This window comes from Pimephales promelas, chromosome 3 (assembly GCF_988280905.1).
Source record: "Pimephales promelas chromosome 3, fPimPro1.hap1.1, whole genome shotgun sequence".
Taxonomy (NCBI): Eukaryota; Metazoa; Chordata; class Actinopteri; order Cypriniformes; family Leuciscidae; genus Pimephales; species Pimephales promelas.
This window is the reverse complement of record NC_142771.1, coordinates 7884337-7906872: the sequence shown is the minus strand read 5'-3', so window position 1 is coordinate 7906872 and position 22536 is coordinate 7884337. Positions and strand designations below refer to the sequence as shown.

Here is a 22536-nt window from a genome sequence, read left to right as displayed (position 1 = left end):
CTCGCGGCGCAAGTTTGAGTGACGCGTCCAGACCAGTTCGTGTGCGCGCATTTAGCAGCGCTGCTAGTGTGTTTGTGTATGTGTGTTTAACAGCACAAACCGCCACCATGAGCCTGAATAAACATCAACTGAGTGATTCATTATTTATCTGGGTAAGGTATAAACCCATTCCTTTCACTTACTGTTGTATTTAGAGTGTGTTTGTCTGTGTTAAATGAGAATGAAGTAGTTTGTTTGTGTGTAGCGCGCTAGCCTGTTAGCAGCAGGTGGAATCTGCTCAGACTATAAAGTTCATTCTATGAATCGCTGTTTTCTGTGGATTATTATACACTCGTAAAATCAGTCGGGCTGGTTTATTAGCGCTTTATACGGTGTGTGTTAAACTCATTATGTAACTGATCAAAGGTCTTAAAACGAGTTTGGAGCAGATTATGAGAGTTCAAAACACCTTGGACCTACGATAACCTCTGATTAAATCAATATATCCTCGTCAAATTAAAAAAAATGTCAAAGTATTTAATATGTTCATTTGACCCACATATCTCCTTAGACCCTGCTATTATTACTTTAAACTGTCCTGTAACTTAAATCAAAAAAGTAGACATGAACATTTCAGAAATGTGATTCTTCAACCGGTTTTCCAGAGTTTTTCAAACATGTGATGTGATGAACACTCATCTAAATATTTTTAATATATTAAGACCCTATTTAAAAAAGGTTAAATAAATATGTACAATTCTATTTAGAAAATATTCAGTTTCTAGTACTTACTATAGTGTTGTGCCATGTATTATTTTTTTGTATATTTTAATAAATCTTTATCGTTTAATAAATTTTATTACATTTCATTTTATTCATTTTTTTTCATCTATTTTTATTTTTTCCTTATTTTAATGTATTTATTCGTTTTATTCTTATATATATATATATATATATATATGTGTGTGTGTGTGTGTGTGTGTGTATATATATATATATATATATATATATAAGTTTATGTGTGTGTATATATATATATATATATATATATGAGAGATAGACTCTAAACAAGACCAGTTTTAAATTCTGTCTAGTGTTTGTGTCCATGTCTAATTTCTGTCCTGACGGTGTGTGTGTTTCAGCTGCAGACGTTTCAGGTGCCGTCCTGTGCAAGCAAACATGAGCTGACCAGTGGAGTGGCCATCGCACATGTGCTCAACAAAATGTGAGGGTGTGACTTTCTGCAAATATTTGTGATGGAACGTCAAGTATTCCTCTGAAAGCCGATCTGACAGATGCGCCGGACGTCCGATACACTGTTAATCCACCAACACACACACATGCGCATCTGACAATGTCAAATATGACAGCTGCTCATGTCTTCATGTTAATTAATTGTCATTTTCACCCATTCAAGAACACTATGTTAAGTCAGAAAAAAAGACTAAAACACGATATTTAAGTCATTCCTCATGCTGGTGTAAATCTGATCTGTGTGTGTTTTTCTGTTTTTGCTCAGAGACCCGTCCTGGTTTAATGAAACGTGGCTCAGCAGGATAAAAGAGGAGGGCGGCACAAACTGGAGGCTGAAGGTGTTGTACTCTCTGTGTCTCTGCTCAGACAGTATATACAGTGTGTTTCTGTGTCTTAGTGAATGTGTGTGTGTGCTCAACAGGTCAGCAACCTCAAGAAGATTCTTCAGAGCATGATGGAGTATTATCATGACGTGAGTCTTTATGTGGGATTCAAGTCTGTGTTAAATCATCTTTCATTTGAGACTTTAAACTAGAGGTTTTACACACACACTCACACAATCACACAGACACATACACACTCACACACACACAGACACACAAACTCCAACAAAAATACACACACTCACTTTCTCACACACACATTTACATATGGGTCTCAATAACTGTTCTTCCTTTTTATGTTTTTTTACAATGTATTCAATTCAAACTCTAATAGAGTTATATTAAAAAAAAACTGTTATTAGCTAGTAACGTGTGTGTGTGTCAGGTGTTGAGTCAGCAAGTGTCTGAAGAGCACATCCCAGATGTGTGTCTGATCGGTGAGATGGGGGACGTGAATGAACTGGGCCGGTTGCTGCAGCTGGTTCTGGGCTGCGCCGTCAGCTGCGATCACAAACAAGGTACACTCACACAGAGTCATGTGATCAGTCATGTGACCTTCACTGAGAACACAAACTGAGAGGAGATTAAAGCAAAAGCCCACAGACAGCGTGAACAGAGGCTCAGAGACAGACGAGCACAATGAGAGATCATTAGATGGTAAAATTACACCTTGAAAAAACATTGTCACCGATCTTGAGCTCTTCCGTATCAAAGCTCCGCCCACACAACTTGATTGACATTCCTCATTTGCATTTGAATTATCATTTGCAGTTTCCGGCTATTTGAGCATTTGATTTATTGTTTGCGATGTCCGTTTGAGCATTTGATTTATGCTTTGTCCATTTGATTTATGATTTGAGCATTGACTTATAGATTTGATACAGTTCATGCTTCCATGAATGAGGAAATAAAATTGCATTTGAGCATTTGATTTATCATTTGAGCAGTTGTTTTGATTTATTATTAGATTTTTTTTAAGCATTTTAAATTTCATTTGTATTATGTATGAATATAACTTCTATAATATTCAATTGAACTAGGTTGCAAAAACAGTATGGAAAGTAGGCTTAGACCAAGTAGAACACACATATATATTTAAATCATTTCTAGTGATGCACGCTTAGAGGTCAACCGATATATCGGTACCGATAGTTGATTGGTGGAACTATCGTTATCGGCATAAATCCACACCTATTTTTCCGGGTTGGGTCCGTTGCTGGAGCGCTGAGAGGCATATGCTGTCATTCAGAGCCGATCAGCCCTAAACCCACACTACACAAATGTGTGTGTACAAAGAATTATCGGTATCTGCAAGTTGTGTGTATAAAGAATTATCGGCATCGGCAAGTTCTGTGTGTATAAAGAATTATCGGTATCGACAAGTTGTGTGTATAAAGAATTATCGGTATCTGCAAGTTGTGTGTATAAAGAATTATCGGCATTGGCAAGTTCTGCGTGTATAAAAAATTATCGGTATTGGCAAGTTGTGTGTATAAAGAATTATCGGCATCGGCATGTTGTGCGTGTATAAAGAATTATCGGTATCGGCAAGTTGTGTGTGTATAAAGAATTATCGGCATCGGCACGTTGTGCGTGTAAAGAATTATCGGTATTAGCAAGTTCTGTGTGTATAAAGAATTATCGTATCGGCAAGTTGTGCGTGTATAAAGAATTATCGGTATCGGCAAGTTCTGTGTGTATAAAGAATTATCGGTATCGACAAGTTGTGTGTGTATAAAGAATTATCGGCATCGACAAGTTGTGTGTGTGTGTATAAAGAATTATCGGTATCGACAAGTTGTGTGTGTGTATAAAGAATTATCAGTATCGGCAAGTTGTGTTTGTATAAAGAATTATCGGCATCGGCACGTTGTGTGTGTTTAAAGAATTATCGGTATCGGCAAGTTGTGTGTGTTTAAAGAATTATTGGTATCGGCTAGTTATGTGTGCATAAAGAATTATCGGTATCGGCAAGTTGTGTACAAAGAATTATCGGTATCGGCAAGTTGTGTGTGTTTAAAGAATTATCGGTATCGGCAAGTTATGTGTGCATAAAGAATTATCGGTATCGGCAAGTTGTGTGTGTTTAAAGAATTATCGGTATCGACAAGTTGTGTGTGTTTAAAGAATTATCGGTATCGGCAAGTTATGTGTGCATAAAGAATTATCGGTATCGACAAGTTATGTGTGCATAAAGAATTATCGGTATCGACAAGTTGTGTGTGTGTGTATAAAGAATTATCGGTATCGGCAAGTTGTGTTTGTATAAAGAATTATCGGCATCGGCAAGTTATGTGTGTTTAAAGAATTATCGTATCGGCAAGTTTTGTGTATAAAGAATTATCGGTATCGGTGAGTTGTGTGTGTATAAAGAATTATCGGTATCGACAAGTTGTGTGTGTGTGTATAAAGAATTATCGGTATCGACAAGTTATGTGTGCATAAAGAATTATCGGTATCGACAAGTTGTGTGTGTGTGTATAAAGAATTATCGGTATCGGCAAGTTGTGTTTGTATAAAGAATTATCGGCATCGGCAAGTTGTGTGTGTTTAAAGAATTATCGGCATCGGCAAGTTGTGTGTGTTTAAAGAATTATCGTATCGGCAAGTTTTGTGTATAAAGAATTATCGGTATCGGTGAGTTGTGTGTGTATAAAGAATTATCGTATCGGCGAGTTGTGTGTGTGTGTAAAGAATTATCTGTATCGGCAAATTGTGTGTGTTTAAAGAATTATCGGTATCGGCAAGTTTTGTGTATAAAGAATTATCGGTATCGGCAAGTTGTGTGTGTATAAAGAATTATCGGTATAGGCAAATTGTGTGTGTTTAAAGAATTATCGGTATCGGCAAGTTTTGTGTATAAAGGATTATCGGTATCGGCAAGTTTTGTGTATAAAGAATTATCGGTATCGGCAAGTTGTGTGTGTATAAAGAATTATCTGTATCGGCAAGTTGTGTGTATAAAGAATTATCGGTATCGGCAAGTTGTGTGTGTATAAAGAATTATCGGTATCGGCAAGTTGTGTGTGTATAAAGAATTATCGGTATCGGCCAAAATGTTCATATTGGTTCATATTAAAATAGGATTCATGTTATTGTTTACTGAATCTCAATATTCTATATTACCTGGTTGAATGCGGATGCATGACTTCATAAGGTGTATGTGTATTAATCTCCGAATGATTTGAACAAAATGAAGCTGTGAAATGTCATTTATTATTGTGACAGATGTCATCCCTCTGCTGTGATTGTGTTCACAGAGCACATTCAGCAGATCATGACGCTGGAGGAGTCGGTGCAGCACGTGGTGATGACGGCCATACAAGAGGTATTCGGTCTCTGTGCTCACAATAAAACTGATACAATGGGACTCATCCCACTCAAAATAACACTGTTCAGTTATTCATTATTTTACTGATAATGCAGAAACATGTTAAACACTTCAGTGACAGCTGAGAATCTGAGGGAGTTTTGTTAATGCTATCGTATCTCAGCTAGCTAGCTAGTAGCATTAAAGACCGTAATTGGGTTTTCTGGTGTGAAAATATGTTCGACACTAACCCAGACTGAACTATTTCTTAATTCATAATCATTTTGGATCATTAATTCTAATCATTCCCTTAAAAGTGGACTGGTTTCGAATACACGTTTACGATTCGTCTGGTTGGCCCTCAGGACTAACTCATTCTTTATTAAGTCTAGGGAAATCTGTGTGGATATTTTATTTGAGCCCTCATTCATGCCAAAGTTTTGTCCAGAAGAAGAAATACCCATTTTTACATGAAAATTTAATATTAAAATACTTTAAATATTATTATATCATATTATTCTATTTATGTAATGTTATATCATATTGTAGTTGTATGAAATTATATAGCCAGAAGCCAAATTAAATAATAATTTTCATAAATCACGATTAAGTTAATAACATATTATAGAAATAGTTTTCAGATCATATTATTAATATATTACATACACTTAATACTATAAGTTAATTTTGTAGAGTTATATAGAATGTACTGTATTATATTTGTATGAATATATTGAGCTAGAAGCCAATAAAGTCGTAATTATTTGATTAATTTCTAGTATAATATAGATTATTATTTATGATTAATTACAATTAATTTAATTCATGAAATAATTTAGAAATAATATTTATATCAAATTAATGTAATTACATAAACATAATTTTCTAATATTATTATATTTAATATAGTATTATATTATATAGAAATATAATATTGTATTTGTTTGAAATGATATAGCCAGAAGTCAATACAATAATAATTGTTAAATTGCTTTGTAACATAAAATAGAAATAGTTTTCATATCATATTTTTAATATATTAAATAAATATAATGCAATAATATGGTTATTTATATAGTATTAAATAGAATATAAGAATGTATTTTTATGAATTTGGCTATGTATTTATAAATATAGCCAATTAAGTAATTATTTATGATCAATTGGAATGAAGCTAATTTATGATAGTATAGAAATAATATTCATGTCAGCAAATATTTTAACATTTACATTATTAATGTAATATTACATAAATATAATACAATAATTATAAACTACTATTTATGATATTGAAATATAATATTGTATTTGCATGAATTTATATTGCCAGAAGCCAATAAAATTATTTATACATTGCGATTAATTTGGTTTATAACATAATATAGAAATATTATTAAAATATTAAAAACGCTATCTTATAATATGATTATATAGTATTAAATATAATATAATAATATATGTTTGAATATGGATATAGCCAATGAAATAGTAATTATTTATGATTACGATCAATTTGATTTATAATATGATATAGAATATGATTTATTTCAAATTTGATATAATATAGAAATAATAGAATATTGTAACATTTATTAATGTAATAATACATCAATTTAATACTATAATTTTATAACTATATGATATCAAAAATAAAATTGTATTTCTATGAACTGATATACCCAGAAGCCAATTAAGTAATAATTTCTGATGGATGTCTCGTATAATGCAGAAAGTGGCATCACTGTGTGTGTGTTTTTTCTGAAACGTCGTCCCTCAGGCTGGTTTTCCTCATTCCACAGTGATGATGAATACAGTCTCTTCATTTATCTCTGTGAAACTCGGCCTTCTGGGAGAAGAGAACATTTGTATATCTAAACAGTAACATGTGACCGTCGAGTGTGACTCGATACTGTGTGTGTCTTTCAGCTGCTCACCAAAGAGTCTGTGCAGCCAGCAACTCCAGAGTCGTACGGGGACTTCGACAGTCAGGTGAGTGTGTGTGTGTTAGGGATCGAAAAGGCTTGTGTTTTCCTCGTTATCTCACTCTCCTCTGCTGTTTCCCGATTCCACAGTCCAGGAAGTATTATTTTCTGAGTGAAGAGACCGACGACACGTCCCAGCGCTGCCGAGAGCTCCAGCAACAGGTGACCTGAACTAAACTCTGGTAAATGTGCTCAAGAAACCGTGTCTGAGGTAAAAACTGAGGTGTGTGTGTGTGTGTGTGTTTCAGCTATCGATTCTGACGGAGGAGAAGACCTCTCTGCAGCTGGAGGTCCAGTCTCTGCGGGAGCGTCTGACCCACTGCAAGCCCACCGACGTCTCCTCCACCATCACCAACAAGAAGCTTCTGCTGCTGCAGAGTCAGATGGAGCAGCTGCAGGAGGAGAACTACAGGTGTGAGGCCCCTCGCGCAGCTCCGCCACGGGGCTCAGTAGCTCCGCCACAGGGCTCACTTCACACTGATCCTCCACATCTGACTCAGAGTTACGGTCCGAACTATGAGAAGCTTACAGAACATAACTTTTCATGTGAAAATACAAATTTCAAGTTTGAAATTATTCTATTGTGCAAGATTAGTTATGTAGACAAATAATGTGGCATTATTAAAATCATTATATCATTAATCATTCATAGTTAATCACAATTAATGTTCATGTTAATTGTTATTATTTATAATTTAAAATTATTTGTTCGTGCTAGATTAATCATGTAGACAAATAACATGGCATTAATTATAATTAATCATAATTATTGTCATTATTCCATATCAGTTATTTTTATTTTATTTATATAATTTGAAAAAAAAAACATGTAGAAAAAAACATTTGTTACACAAAACGTCATTAATCAATTATTATTTTTATCACTACTATTAATATTGTTTTTGCAAGTAATAATTGACTGATATTTTATAATATTTATTTTATAATATTTATATAATAATCATACAGTATAATATTTATATAATAATCATACAGTATTTTAATTATTTTTTAATTTAATTTTATATTTGTAAATTATAAACTGTTTATCAAAATAAATAAATTATACTATTATTCTATATTTATGCAATATCCATTCATACAAATACAATATTATATTTCTATGTAATATATTGAACAATTAACTATAAACTATATTATATGAAATATTTTAGTAGTCATATGGTATGTTGTTTCCATTGTTTATTATATATAAATGTTTTCATAGTTAATCATTAATTACGTCATACAATTAAAATATTACATTTCTATATAATAACAAATTAACTAAAAAATTACAGCATTGTTTATTTAATAATATATTAATAATAAGGTATTACGTGTTATGGAATTAAAATTAATCAGAAATTATAATAATTATAAATATTATTATTAATATTATGATATTAATTCTTTAATTTGAATCATAGATTTCTATATGGCTTTTTTACCGTGCTGTGTAAAAAAATAGGATATTTTTAACATTGTGTGAATGTGAAAATTATATTAATTCATAGGGCTCGTTTTATCACCACTAGAACGGAGCGAAATGAGATCGCAGTCCACTTTCAAATCCAGATCCAGTGTGAATGCAGAGACTGCTGAGTCCTTTTGCTCTTTCAGCCTTTATCATATAAGCATCAGCGATATGATATGTTAAATGTAAAAACATGTGATCCATTAATACTAACACTTTCTTTTCTATATCTATAAAAAAATGTTTTATATATACTGCGTTAGACTAAACTGAGAAGGACTTGTAAGTCGCTTTGGATAAAAGCGTCTGCTAAATGATTTAATTTAAATGTAAAATGACATTATTCATCATAATTATTACATATGATTTGTGCCCAGGCCAAGAAGCTGACTCGTATGTGTGGTTGTGTGTGTGTTCAGGCTGGAGAGCAGTCGAGATGACCAGCGCGTGCGAGCAGACGTTCTGGAGCGAGAGGTGACGGATCTGCAGCTGAGGAACGAGGAGCTCACCAGCCTCGCTCAGGAGGCCCAGTCCCTCAAAGACGAGATGGACATCCTCAGGTCAGAGGCGGAGACACGAAGGGCCCTATTTTAACCATCTAAGCACATAGGCTAAAGCAAGTGCACTCAGGGCGAGTCCGAATCCACCTTTTCTAGTTTAACGATGGAAGTGGGTGTGTTTTGAGCGTAATGTGCAATAAACCAATCAGAGTCTCATCTCCCATTCCGAGATGGTCCTCACTGCAGAACATGAAATCCACGGGGAGGAGTCGGATCCAGATCCAACTCCTCCCACCTTACATATACCTAAACCTACCCAACTCCACCCCTCAGATCTGGATCCGACTCCGCCCCCTGGATCTTGTGTACTGCAATGAGTTGCTACTGCCCATTCCTTTTAAAAGCCAGTTGGCTGATTCGCTATTTGCATGGAGGAATTTACAAGCGTAAAAACTGAACTTTTATCTAGCGAGGAAACGGATCTGCTCATGCACGAGATTAAAGCGAGCAGAGCGTCAGCAGGACAAAATTTATTATTAATGTGCTCTTTAAATACCAAAAACAGTATTACGCTATTGACCAATTGAAACCTAGTCTGAAGTCAATTATGGTTTTTTTTTTTTTTTTTTTTTGGTATTTAAAGAGTGTGTTAGTAATTAGTAGTAAGCCCAAAACACAGTCTAATCCAGTCTATTGCCTCAAAATAGCAATGCGCCTGAACACACCTTGTTTTCAGGCCAGCTGATGCCCAACGGCACAAATGCATTTGCTATTTAACCAACGTGGTGCAGGACGTGAAAATGATAATTGCGTCGGGCTGAAACTTGCAAAACACACTTGCCTGACGCTGGATTGTCGAGTGATTCTTCCTTCAGCCGTTGATGGCTCGTGTTTGTGCTTCAGGCACTCGTCTGACCGCGTGAGCCGCCTGGAGGCGATGGTGGACACGTACAAGCGCAAGCTGGAGGACCTGGGGGATCTGCGGCGACAGGTGCGCCTCCTGGAGGAGAGGAACCACGTGTACATGCAGCGCACCTGCGAGCTGGAGGAGGAGCAGCGCAGGGCCAACACCATCCGCTCGCAGCTCGACTCCTACAAGAGACAGGTGAGCAGACGGGCCGAACACGCTCTCACATGGACACTGGTGGGGCTGCAGCTGTTGATTATTTTAGGAATCGAGTATCCAACCGATTATTCCATCGAAAATATAGTCCTACCCATAACTTACCCCTAAAATCAGAGGGAAATTGATCGGTGAATAGAATAGCTTGTAAGCCTAACCTGGACAGAAACTGTAAACTTGTCACCCTAAGGTCTCATGGACTTAACGAACGCGCACATAAAAATGTTAAAAAAAAAATTATTACAACTGCAACTATGCAAAGTAAATAAATGCTATGAAAGTGTGGAAAATAAACATGCATAAACTCGTACTACCATAGGAAAGAGATAATTTAAATATATACCATGGTACTGAAAGATACATATTCATACACCGTTGTGTATTATTCCATCGATTAATCGAGTACTTGGATTGTGGTATTTAAAAAAAAAGCACCAATTGAACAACAGCCTTTAAAAGTGCAACGCAAGTGAATAAATCAACTAACCTTAGCTGGACAATAACTATTCTAGAGTTGCTGTGAAGCCAAAACAATTTCTGTTACTGTAATTTCCTATTGTTAAATTAAAGCTGCTTTGAAACAATCTATATTGTTAAAGCGCTATATAATGGTGACTTGACTTAAAATACAAATATATAATAACAAGCAATAATAATTAGTTCAAATAAAGTGTCGATGTAAGTAATCAAATGGGTTTTGTTGAAATAAACCATGTAAAATAAATAATATAATCATAACTTATGTACATAACATATTATGATGAATGCCTACAGAGGGCGCCAAAGGCCTAGTGATGGTTTTTTGTTGCACTACGCCGACATGATCAAATCATTGTGTAATTTTGGCCAAACAACATTTAATTCAAATGTCTACTTGGTCTTTAATATTTGGTCGCTTCTGTACGATAGAAATGCAACAGCCGCTGTAATCTCTTGAACATGCTGATATGTACTAGAGTTCAGGAAACAGCTGGACAGATGAAGGAATGAGTGTGTTTGCTTTCGTCAGGCTCACGAGATGAGCGCCAAACACTCGGCCGAGGCCATGAAAGCAGAGAAGTGGCAGTTCGAGTACAAGAACCTCAACGAAAAATACGAGACCCTTCTGAAGGAGAGAGAGGTACAGGACTGATCGCTCGCATCTGATTAGATTCACTCTGTGTGTGTGTGTGTGTGTGTGAAAATGACTCTTACAGTAGCGCTGTGTGTTTCTGTGTGATGTAGAAGCTGATATGTGAGCGAGACACGCTGAGAGACACGACTGAAGAGCTGAGATGTGCTCAAGTGCAGCAGCAGTGTTTAACAGGTCACACACACACACACACACTCTCTCTCTCTTACACACATTCACTCACACACATACTCCATCATAACCTGATAACATGTACCAGCAGAATCCCCGCCCCCTCTCTCACTCTGTCATCCAATCAGCTCTGTCCCTGCCTGTGTGTGTGTGTGTAGATTCTCTGAGTGGAGATTCAGGAGCGTTTGGCAGCTTGGCGTCAGAAATCATGCCAACAGAGTTCAGGTGAGCGCTAGCCACTTTTAACACATCAGAAACACTGTTGTGCTAACGTTAAAATAAAACTTATTTACTAATCATTTTTTGCAAGAAATGCCACATATATATATATTTTTTTTAAAATTTAAGTAGAAAATTGTATATTAATAATTTTATATTTTAAATATATAAAACATTATTTACCTTAATATCATTAAGCTACTATTGTAGTATATTATAATTTATTATAATTAATTTTTATATTTTCACTTTCAAGTTAGTTTGTTTCAAGTTTTTATGAATTTATTTCAATTTTAGTTTTACTTTATCAAATAAAATTAAAGGGCAATGAGAAATGTTGCTTTGGCTAAAAATAGTTATTATTTTAAAAATATTTTTTTATATACATTTCATTTAAAGTTTACTTTTAACTAATTTATTGTATTGTTAACTAATAACTGTTGAATTTTAACTGTTATATTTTTGAGCTAAATTATTTAGTTAAATGCTATGATTTTAATAATTATACTATATAAATATATGAGGGTTTTCATACTTGTATACATATATATATATATATATATATATATATATGAAATGGGATTTTTTCCAGCTAAATGAAAACTTTCATCGGTTTCATCACTAATATTCAGTCTAAAATGTTCCTTTTTGGATCCATATTTATATCCAGACAAATGCCACTGATTTATAAATTACATGATTATAATAATTAAGTTTTCACCTGACAGAACATGTTCAATCAGTGTCTGTTGGGGAAGTTTGAACATGAAGATATTTTTCATTAAACTCTAAATCCAGTGTGCAGCTTGTTTGCTGATTGTTTCCTCCTCATGCATATGAAGGTGTGTGTCTCTGTGTGTGTGTGTGTGTGTCAGGGATACGGTTGTGCGTCTGCAGCAGGAGAATAAGATGCTGTGTGTTCAGGAGGAGTCGTATAGACACCGACTGGAGGAGCTGCAGACTCAGCTGGAGGAGTCACAGCGCTGCCAGAACACACTGGAGACTCAAAACAGGTGTGTGTGTGTGTGAGAGATCAGGATCGAGCATGCTAGTCTTTATGAGTCATCATTAAACCATACGCTTAAAAACGCTGATTGTTTATGAATTAAACAAGGTGTCGAAATGATTTTAACATCACATGAGCCGCTCAAGGCTCAGTTGTCCCCTGAGTAATGTTGAAGTGCATGTTTCACTTCATGGGATTAATGGCGCTGATTGGATGCATTGAACAGCACTGGCGGCTGGATGCAACACCAAATATATTGCTTTTATCTGATATCAAACTGATTTTTTCACAAATATGGGACTTGTGACGTGCGATATGTTGATAATCGTGACAGGCATGATCCTTAAGAATAAATATGAACTTGAGTGTTAGTGTACATCATCATCATATGGTGTGTCTGTGTGTGTCAGGTTGAGTCAGCAGCAGATCTCAGAGCTGGTTTCTCAGATCGAGGAGCTGCAGAGAGCTTTACAGGAGCAGGACAGCAAAACTGAGGACGTCAGTAACACACACACACACACACACACACACACACACACACACACACACAGTCCATACCTGAACTCATTCCTCACATCATGATTGTGTTCAAGCTAAAATCACTTAAATTAAGTTGTTCAAATCCACACACACACACACACACACACACACACACACACAATGTGGCTGCTGTCTGATGGACGATCTGCCTCCAGTCAAATCCCAATGAAAGTCCTCCATTGTCTCCTATCAAATACTCAGTTTCCTTCAACATCTTTTCACGGATGTTAAAGGGGTCGTCGGATTCCCATTTTCCACAAGCTGGTGTGATTCTTTAGGGTGTTTGTGTAAAGTTGTTTGGTTAAAATTCCTCAATGGTTGTTTAAAAGGACACACTTTTACCTCCTCAAAGACAGCTCTGTTCACAGCGACCTGTTTCGGTGCATGTCTCTTTAAATGATAATGAGTAACTGCTCAAATTTAAATATATGACAACAAAATTTAAATAAAGAAAAACTAAAAATAAATGAACGCTTTATTTAAATAAAAACTGAATTTAAATAAATAAACGAAATTTAAAGAAAAATGAAATTTAAATTAAACGTTCATTTATTTTTAGTTTTTATTTAAATTTCATTTTTATTTATTTTTAGTTTTTCTTTAAATTTCGTTTTTCTATATTTAAATTTCGTTTTTATTCATTTAAATTTCGTTTTTATTTATTTAAATTTTGTTTTTCTTTAAAGGAAAACGAAATTTAAATAAAGCGTTCATTTATTTTTAGTTTTTCTTTAAATTTCGTTTCATTTAAATTTAGTTCTTTTATATTTATATTTCGTTTTTATCAATTTCGTTTTTTATTTATTTAAATTTAGTTTTTTTTCCCCTTTATTTCATATTTCTTTAACTGCGCCACGTGCCGTCCCAGTAAAATCTCAAAGTCTCGAATATTTCGCAGTAGATTAATTTAGATTGATAATTATGAGTAAAAAGGAAAATACATTTTGTTTCTATTCTATTTTCCACAGTATCAAAGCAAAGCAGCTTAACCCAAAACATACACACTCCATACACACTCTAGACAGAGAATACTCCCGTTACAGGAACACTTTCAGTAGTCCAAGAAGCAAATATATTTATTAAGTAGCTATAACGAAGTTATATGTAAAGTATTATATTTCACCAGATTTTATAGAGTAAAACATATTCAAGTGCGAATGAGAACCCTTTAGAGGGGGTGCCAGGTGTGCAAAAAATGAAAAATAAACAATCCTGAATATTCAAATCTCACATTTTCAAATCGAATACCAACCCACCGAATTAATATTCGAATATCCGGGTCCAGCCCTAGAAATATGCTAATACGGGACAGTTCGTCAGCGGTCGTGGGCGAATTATGTCATAATGCTCAAATCTAAACTGCTTGATTGAGTGTTTAGGCTTTTTGAGGATTAATAACAGAGGTTGTGTGCAAAGACAATTATATGCAAACACCATCAAGGGGTCATTTTGCATCCGACGACCCCTTTAAATGTGCGTTGAACGGAGGATTCGGGGGCCTATCTCCTCAGACAGCACTGACTGAGTGATCTCCATCTGCTTGTGATTTATGTAATATCACTCACCTGATCATCTCACAGTGTTTCCCGTAATAAAAAGCCTCACGGTCTCTGTTTGCTTGATTCATGTGTGGAATCTGTAACGTGTTTTGTTTGCGGTGCTGAAATTAACGCCTGCTCGTCTGTTTTTATCCGCCCACTTCTCCTAATCGACCAATCATCCGCCGCCTCAGGTCATCGTAAGTACTGCCCGTCTGCTCTCTGATTGGACACTGATTGTTACTGTTGTAAATGTGCTGTGATGGACACACACTATCATCTGCCGCTGTCTCACGTGTTTTTTTTTTTTTCCCGACAGTCGTCGCTATTAAAGAAGAAGCTGGAGGAGCATCTGTGAGTGTCTCTGATCTTTGTGAAGCAGCGCTGCTCATCAAATGTGTGTTTTAATGTGTGTGTGTTTTCTGCAGAGAGAAGCTCCACGAGGCTCACTCTGACCTGCAGAAGAAGCGAGAGGTCATCGATGATCTAGAGCCGCCTGCGGACAGTAACAGTGAGTTAACACAAAGGTCAAAGGTCATTCTGATTATCAGCTCACAGACACTCTCGTACACGACTAAGATATACAGTCCAAAATGTATTCAGACACCTTCAACATTTCTCACACTATCACAGTTTATGCACTATAGTTCAGAAAACGGTAATTAAAAATGACGAGAAGATTTTGTCTCGTTTTCTGATTTTTGGTCCGAAATGTTTTATACATTTTACTGTGTATAATGTGTCACAGTTTACTTTATTTTGCTCTCCTCCCTTACATAAATGAACTATAGTGTCCTGAACACACTAGTTAAAACATATATAAATATATCTGGTGTCTGAATAATTTTTGGTTTGACTGTATATGTTATACATATCTGCAAGCAGAGATACATTTGTATGCATAGTTCACTCTAAGAATATGTCAAATGCAGTGCAGGGACTTCTGGGAATGCTTTTGATTTGAAGCAGTTCATTGATTCATTTGAACAAATCAGTTAATGAACAGATGATTCGTTCGTGAGAGTCCAGACAGGAGTGTGTTTGAATCGCTTGCATCAGTTCATTAAAATATAACGACGAGACGAGCAGTGGTTTTGAACAGGAAGGAGTGTTTTTGAGGACTGTTCTTATGGAAACGTGTGTGTGTGTGTGTGTCAGTGGCGAAGAAGGTCGATGAGCTGCAGGAGATCCTGAAGAAGAAGGATGAAGACATGAGACGAATGGAGGAGAGATACAAGAGATACGTGGACAAAGCTCGCACGGTCAGTTGACCTCATCTTTACTCAGGATGCTGATATATATATATATATTTATACACACATTACGATGTAAATGTCGTGTGTGTGTTTCAGGTGATTAAGACTCTAGACCCGAAGAAGAAGAGTAACACGGTTCCTGTTGAAGTTCAGGCCCTGAAGAACCAGCTGACAGAGAAAGACAGGAGGATACAACATATGGAGGTCACACACACACTCACTCACTTTTACACACACTCTCACACACTATTGGTCTGTGACTCTGTTTTACTATGGTAATGATCGTCTTGTTCTGGTGTGTGTTCAGCATGATTTTGAGAAGAGTCGCTCCAGACACGATCAGGAGGAGAAGCTCATCATCTCGGCCTGGTACAACATGGTGAGAATATTCCAGATCCATCACAACGGCTCGTGTCCTGTCGTGTTTACTATTATTTAAATACTAGTATAGCTTTTATTAATATATTTGGTTACATTTAAAATTACATTACAATACTACATTGTAATATGGGACCTTATTGGTAAGTGTTACCAAAATATACATTAACTAACACTGAGCAATATATTTCTTACAGTATTTATTTGTCTTAACATTTACAATTGCTAATTTTTAGTTCTAATTAACATTAAATAAGAAATGCTTTAGAATTTTTCAATGTAGTACTTATGATAAACCTTGTTGTAAAGAGTTACCAGTATTTGTTTATTGGCTTTATTTGTATATTTACAGTTTAATTTAATCATTAATTTAAAAAGTCTATTAAGGTCTAATTAAGTTTTAGTTTTTGATAAGTTTCCGTTTTTGTTAACTATAATAACAAAGTGGGAAATGCGGAAAACAAACTGGGAATTGTGTGTGACAAAGAGGGAATTGCGCGAAACAAAAAGGGAATTGCGTAAAAAAAAGAGGGAATTGAGCAAAACAAAGTGGGAAGCAAAGTGGGAATTGCGTGAAACAAAGTGGGAATTGGTTTGCACTGATTTGCGCAATTCACACTTTGTTTCGCGCAATTCCCACTAAATAAAGTGGGAAACAAAGTGGGAATTGCGCGAAACGGTGTGAATTGCGCAAATCCGTGTGAATTGCGCAAAACAAAGTGGGAAACAAAGTGGGAATTGCGCAAAATAAAGTGGGAAATGCACGAAACAAAGTGTGAATTGCGCGAAACAAAGTGGGAATTGCATGAAACAAAGTGTGAATTGCGCGAAACAAAGTGGGAATTGCGCGAAACAAAGTGGGAATTACGCGAAACAAAGTGGGAATTGCGCGAAACAAAGTGGGAATTGCGCAAATCAGTGTGATTTGATCAAAATAAAGTGGGAAACAAAGTGTGAATTGCGCGAAACAAAGTGTGAATTGCGCGAAACAAAGTGGGAATTGCATGAAACAAAGTGGGAATTGCGCGAAACAAAGTGTGAATTGCATGAAACAAAGTGGGAATTGCGCGAAACAAAGTGGGAATTGTGCAAAACAAAGTGTGAATTGCGCGAAACAAAGTGTGAATTGCGCGAAACAAAGTGGGAATTGCATGAAACAAAGTGGGAATTGCGCGAAACAAAGTGTGAATTGCATGAAACAAAGTGGGAATTGCGCGAAACAAAGTGGGAATTGTGCAAAACAAAGTGTGAATTGCGCGAAACAAAGTGGGAGTTGCGCAAAACAAAGTGTGAATTGCGTGAAAAAAAGTGGGAATTGCGCAAAATAAAGTGGGAAATGCGCGAAACAAAGTGGGAATTGCGTGAAAAAAGTGTGAATTGTGCAAAACAAAGTGTGAATTGTGCGAAACAAAGTGTGAATTGTGCGAAACAAAGTGGGAATTGCGCAAAACAAAGTGGGAATTGCGTGAAAAAAAGTGGGAATTGCGCAAAATAAAGTGGGAAATGCGCGAAACAAAGTGTGAATTGTGCAAAACAAAGTGTGAATTGTGCGAAACAAAGTGTGAATTGTGCGAAACAAAGTGGGAATTGCGCAAAACAAAGTGGGAATTGCGTGAAAAAAAGTGGGAATTGCGCAAAATAAAGTGGGAATTGCGCAAAACAAAGTGGGAATTGCGTGAAAAAAAGTGGGAATTGCGCAAAATAAAGTGGGAATTGCGTGAAAAAAGTGTGAATTGTGCAAAACAAAGTGGGAAATGCGCGAAACAAAAAGTGTGAATTGCGTTTCTATTTTGTGGAGATCCACATCCCTCTGTTCCTGTCATTAACCGGCCGCTCTCCGTCTGTGTGATCCTCAGGGAATGGCTCTTCACCAGAAGGTCGCCGGGGAGCGATCCGGCTCGGGTTCGGCTCAGTCCTTCCTGGCCCAGCAGAGACAGTCGACACACGCACGCAGAGGCCTGGCCCGTCTGCAGCCCAGATAAACACACACACACACACACAGCAGTGGCCTAATCCTGACTTCTCTTTCAGCACTTTGTGATCGTCCTGCTGAGAACGTTGATTATGATTATTTTATCATCTTTTAGATCAAGTTTTGTTTATTTTTAGCTGACCCGAGCGTCAGTGTGTAGTTGTGTCTTATTTTAGTGTTCATTGGGCTGCAGGAACGAACGGTTTGTTGAAGTAGATCAAAGTTTTGATTCTTTTAATGATGTTTTGAGGGTTTTATTAATGTTGTACGGTAGCTTTCTGTGTTCATCAGGGTGACGGTGCATGTGTGAATGCACTTAAAACACACTCAGTGCCTTCAATCATCCATCCTCTGACAGCTGTCAATCATCTGTGTGACAACTCGTCACAAACCACCAAACTCAATGCTGGGATGCCTTGAATGCATTGAACAAATGAAGTGCTTTTTATATGAATAATTCTCATTTAATCATAGTTTGATTATGTGTCTGATTAAATGTGAATGTGGAGCGGGAAACGACACTAATCTGAGATGAACTGCTGGAGGATTTTCTACCCGCACACGTTGTCATTTGCATGTGAAAACTGATGCTGCTTTGCCATTTTTATAATGGTTGTTTTTTAACTTCACCAAAGTCTGCTGCTGAAGGACGGATCCTGTAGCTTGTATTTATTGATCTTCACTACTGTACATTCAGAAACACTACTGATCTCACCCTTATCAGTCCAAACACTGAGGTTTGCTCCTCATTTCAGAGGTACGATCTCTAGATGTGTGTTTGTTCTGCAGTTTTCCACTGTTGTTGCTCTGAATGTTCAGTCAGAGAGATGATGTTGTGTTTGTGTTTTATCACAGTGTTTTCATTGTTCAGTCATGCTGTTGGTGTTGGACTGATGGGGTCGGTACATAAATAAATCACTTTAATCTCACTGTCACTGTTCTCTTTGCACTACAATAAATAAGATCATTGGTACAAAAATAATCAGTTTTTGTGTGAGTTCATTGTTATATCAGTTAAAGAGGTGTGTGTATTTAAAGTCCCTCACACATATTTTGAGGTCATGATCATTCCATAGTCACACAGCCTGTTTAGTTAAATTAAATGCTTTTTAAGTGCAATTAGTGGCCGTTCACAAAGAACATGTTTTTCCTTCTGAACTGTGCTACTTTTCCATTGTTTTTCAAATGTAAAAACAGGTGTCTTTTAACCAATGTCTTTCTCTCTAATACAGACACGTGACCAACAATGGCGACGGTGAACTCTTTGTGATCGTCATTTATGTCGTCAAATCCCAGAAATATTTTATATAGACATACACAGACATCAAGAATTAACATACTAATCTCAGCAATGGTGACAATCAGATCACCTCTGAACATAAGATCATTATTTATTCATGCAGCAATGCATGATGGGAGCCATGAATACATTTTGATTGGTGACACCCAGAATGCACTGCAACATGCTTTATAATTGTCACCATTGTTGAGATTCACAGGCTAATTATTGATGTCTGTCTTAAAATTGTAGAGAAGTAAAAAATTGTATAAGAAAAGCTTTTAAGAAATTATTTTCAATACATTGTAAATGTTAAAAATATTATGCTGTACAAGGTGACTGCTGCTCTTTGTGATCGATTTTTCTTTTGCTCTTCCACAGGCGCAACTACAGGCGTGCGTGATCATAAAATGGCGTCGATGAACAGGTAGAATGTATTCCTCTATTCAGTCGGCTTCTTATTCAGAATGCATCAAATTAATCAAACCTCCTTTTTCAAAGATTTTCAATCTAAGATTTATAAAATGGATCACAACAATCAGATTGCATCTGCTTTTCTCAATCAAGCTCGTCTCTTCTGTCATTGAGCATGCTCGTCGACACCCATGGCGCAAATGACAAAGAGATCTCATTGGTTGCTCACCGAGCTTTTGTCTAGAATGAATTTGCATAATTAATCATGTATTTATTTTTGTATTACTCATTTTTTTCCATCTCTTATCAACTTTTATTAAAGGGACAGATCACTAAATTGTGTATAAATTAAATTACCTTTATTTAACCTGTTACAATATCATTTGATTTGTCAGTATTTAACTGACGCACTTGAGACTCTCAAACCCTAAGAGCAAATAACACTTTCACCACAATTAAAATGTAGGCAGAACTTTTTCAAAATATGAACATATTCGGCTTTTGAACCATTTAAGGTCAATTGAACCATGACACATAAGACACACACACAAGTGCAAGTATTTTTTTAATCAGTTATATTAGATTTGACAGTGATGTACACACGTATATAGGATACAGTTTTCAGCATAGACTTCCACCATGTAATGATTTTCAACTCTGGAAACTTTATTTTGCCATGTGCAATGAATCAAGCAGATCTAATTAATGCTTATTGTACTCAAATTAATTATTAGTGATGCATGGAAGAGATCCAGTCAGATGATCAAGTCAAATGTTAATTCTTATAACGGTCAAACAGACAATCAAATAATATGAAGTTTGAAAGTAATTTATCCATAATCAGGATCGAAAGATAGAATTAACAAATTAAAATCACTTCTAATCCCAGTAAGTAATTTATATTGAACACACTCTAATAATATTTTTGCCTAAAGATAAGTCAAGTTGTTTGAGAGATCTCATTCAAAAAGACTCACAAAAAGACCAGACATCTTTCTTTTGTGGTTTCACACCATGGAAAGGGCCGTACACATATTGTCTTGTACCCCAAGTGTGTCAGAAAGTTGTTAATCTAAACACGATACAAAAGACAGAACTGCTGCTCAAATCCCTTCTGCGAGATGTTCTGCTAATATAACATTGGTTTACCACTTTATTCTGTGGCATTCAAGCATTCGCCTGTGAAGACGACTCAACGCCTGCGATATGTTATGGCGCCGTTTATACATAAACAATATTTATATTTAATATTTATATATAAACAATATGAATGTAAGCCAGAGGAGAACTGGCCCCCGACTGAGCCTGGGTTCTCCCAAGGTTTTTTCTCCATCCAATCTGATGGAGTTTTGGTTACTTCCCACTGTCGCCTTGCTTTTGGCTTGCTTTGAGCTTGCTCAGTTGGGGTTATTTAGTGTTTAGCAATATTATTGATCTGTGTTGTGCTACTTTCATGTTATCAGTGTGAAGCTGCTTTGATACAATCTGTATTGTGAAAAGCGCTATATAAATAAATGTGACTTGACTTGACATTTGTCGTCGGTCTATCAGGAACTTTCGCCCTCATCTAAACAAGTACAAAAGTTCACACTTGTCAATCAGCTTCGTTTGAGGCATCAAGATTAATAAAAGCAAAGTATTAAACATGCATGTCACATGATAGTAAACATCAAAAGTATAATAATGATTTCTTAAAATGTGATTACATTTTATTAAATGCTATTTCACATCCAAATGATTAAATGATGAAATGAAATGAAACATAAGCAAATAATAAAACATAAGTAAATAATAAAACATTAGTAAGATATTTAAATTTTATTTACCTGTTTTATCAATTTGCAAACCAGAAAGCTTGAAAAAGTAGGTGTTAAGTTGATAAACTGAGTAATGTTACTGTTGTAACAGTAGTTATAAATGACTGCTCATCTCAGCTCTTTAAAGGGTTAGTTCACCCAAAAATGAAAATTCTGTCAGTATTTACTCACCCTCATGTTGTTCCAACCCCGTAAGACCTTCGTTCATCTTCGCAACACAAATTAAGATATTTAAGATATTAAGATCGCTCCTGCATACAGTCCATAGGCTTCTTGAGGGACTTGCTCTTGCTGTCCTCGAAAAGTCATTAAAGACATCGTTAAAATAGTCCAAGTGACTACAGGGGCTCAATCTTAAGTTTATCAAACGACGAGAACACTTTTGTGCGCAAAAAAACAACAAAAATAACGACTTTATTTCAACTATTCGTTTATTTCTCCCTCTGCGCGAGTCAGGTTACTAGTTTAATAGCGTAAGCTTCTGTTATTGTACGTCACACGCATCACACACACATGACCAGCGTCGGCCAATAGTGAGCCTACTTGTGACGTAGCTTTACGCAATCACACTACGTTAACGGACTATAGGCTTATGGAGAAGGAAGTGAATAGTTGAAATAAAGTCGTTATTTTCGTTGTTTTTTGCGCACAAAAGTGTTCTCGTCGTTTGATAAACTTAAGATTGAGCCCCTGTAGTCACTTGGACTATTTTAACGATGTCTTTAATGACTTTTCGAGGACAGCAAGAGCCAGTCCCTCAAGAAGCCTATGGACTGTATGCAGGAGCGATCTTAATATCTTAAATA

At 35.9% G+C, this 22536-nt stretch overlaps 1 protein-coding gene across 1 annotated transcript; it reads left to right on the top strand.

The window, feature by feature from the left end:
- On the top strand, nucleotides 1-19149 carry hook2 (hook microtubule-tethering protein 2). The gene is made up of 22 exons (XM_039667275.2): nucleotides 1-152; nucleotides 1122-1204; nucleotides 1499-1571; nucleotides 1655-1705; nucleotides 2002-2134; nucleotides 4877-4944; nucleotides 6853-6915; nucleotides 6999-7070; nucleotides 7157-7320; nucleotides 8805-8945; nucleotides 9789-9990; nucleotides 11018-11128; nucleotides 11233-11314; nucleotides 11470-11536; nucleotides 12406-12543; nucleotides 12947-13034; nucleotides 14934-14968; nucleotides 15043-15125; nucleotides 15773-15876; nucleotides 15967-16074; nucleotides 16178-16249; nucleotides 18105-19149. Exons 1-22 carry the CDS (start codon nucleotides 108-110, stop codon nucleotides 18228-18230), a joined length of 2109 nt encoding a protein of 702 aa, XP_039523209.2. The 5' UTR covers nucleotides 1-107; the 3' UTR covers nucleotides 18231-19149.
- Nucleotides 19150-22536: the final 3387 nt, after the last annotated feature.

Coding starts and splice junctions, on each gene's coding strand:
- hook2 (XM_039667275.2), top strand. CDS start 108: ATGAGCCTGAATAAACATCAACTGAGTGATTCATTATTTATCTGG. Junction 153..1,121: donor GTGATTCATTATTTATCTGG/GTAAGGTATAAA, acceptor TGTGTGTTTCAG/CTGCAGACGTTTCAGGTGCC. Junction 16,075..16,177: donor GGAGGATACAACATATGGAG/GTCACACACACA, acceptor GTGTGTGTTCAG/CATGATTTTGAGAAGAGTCG.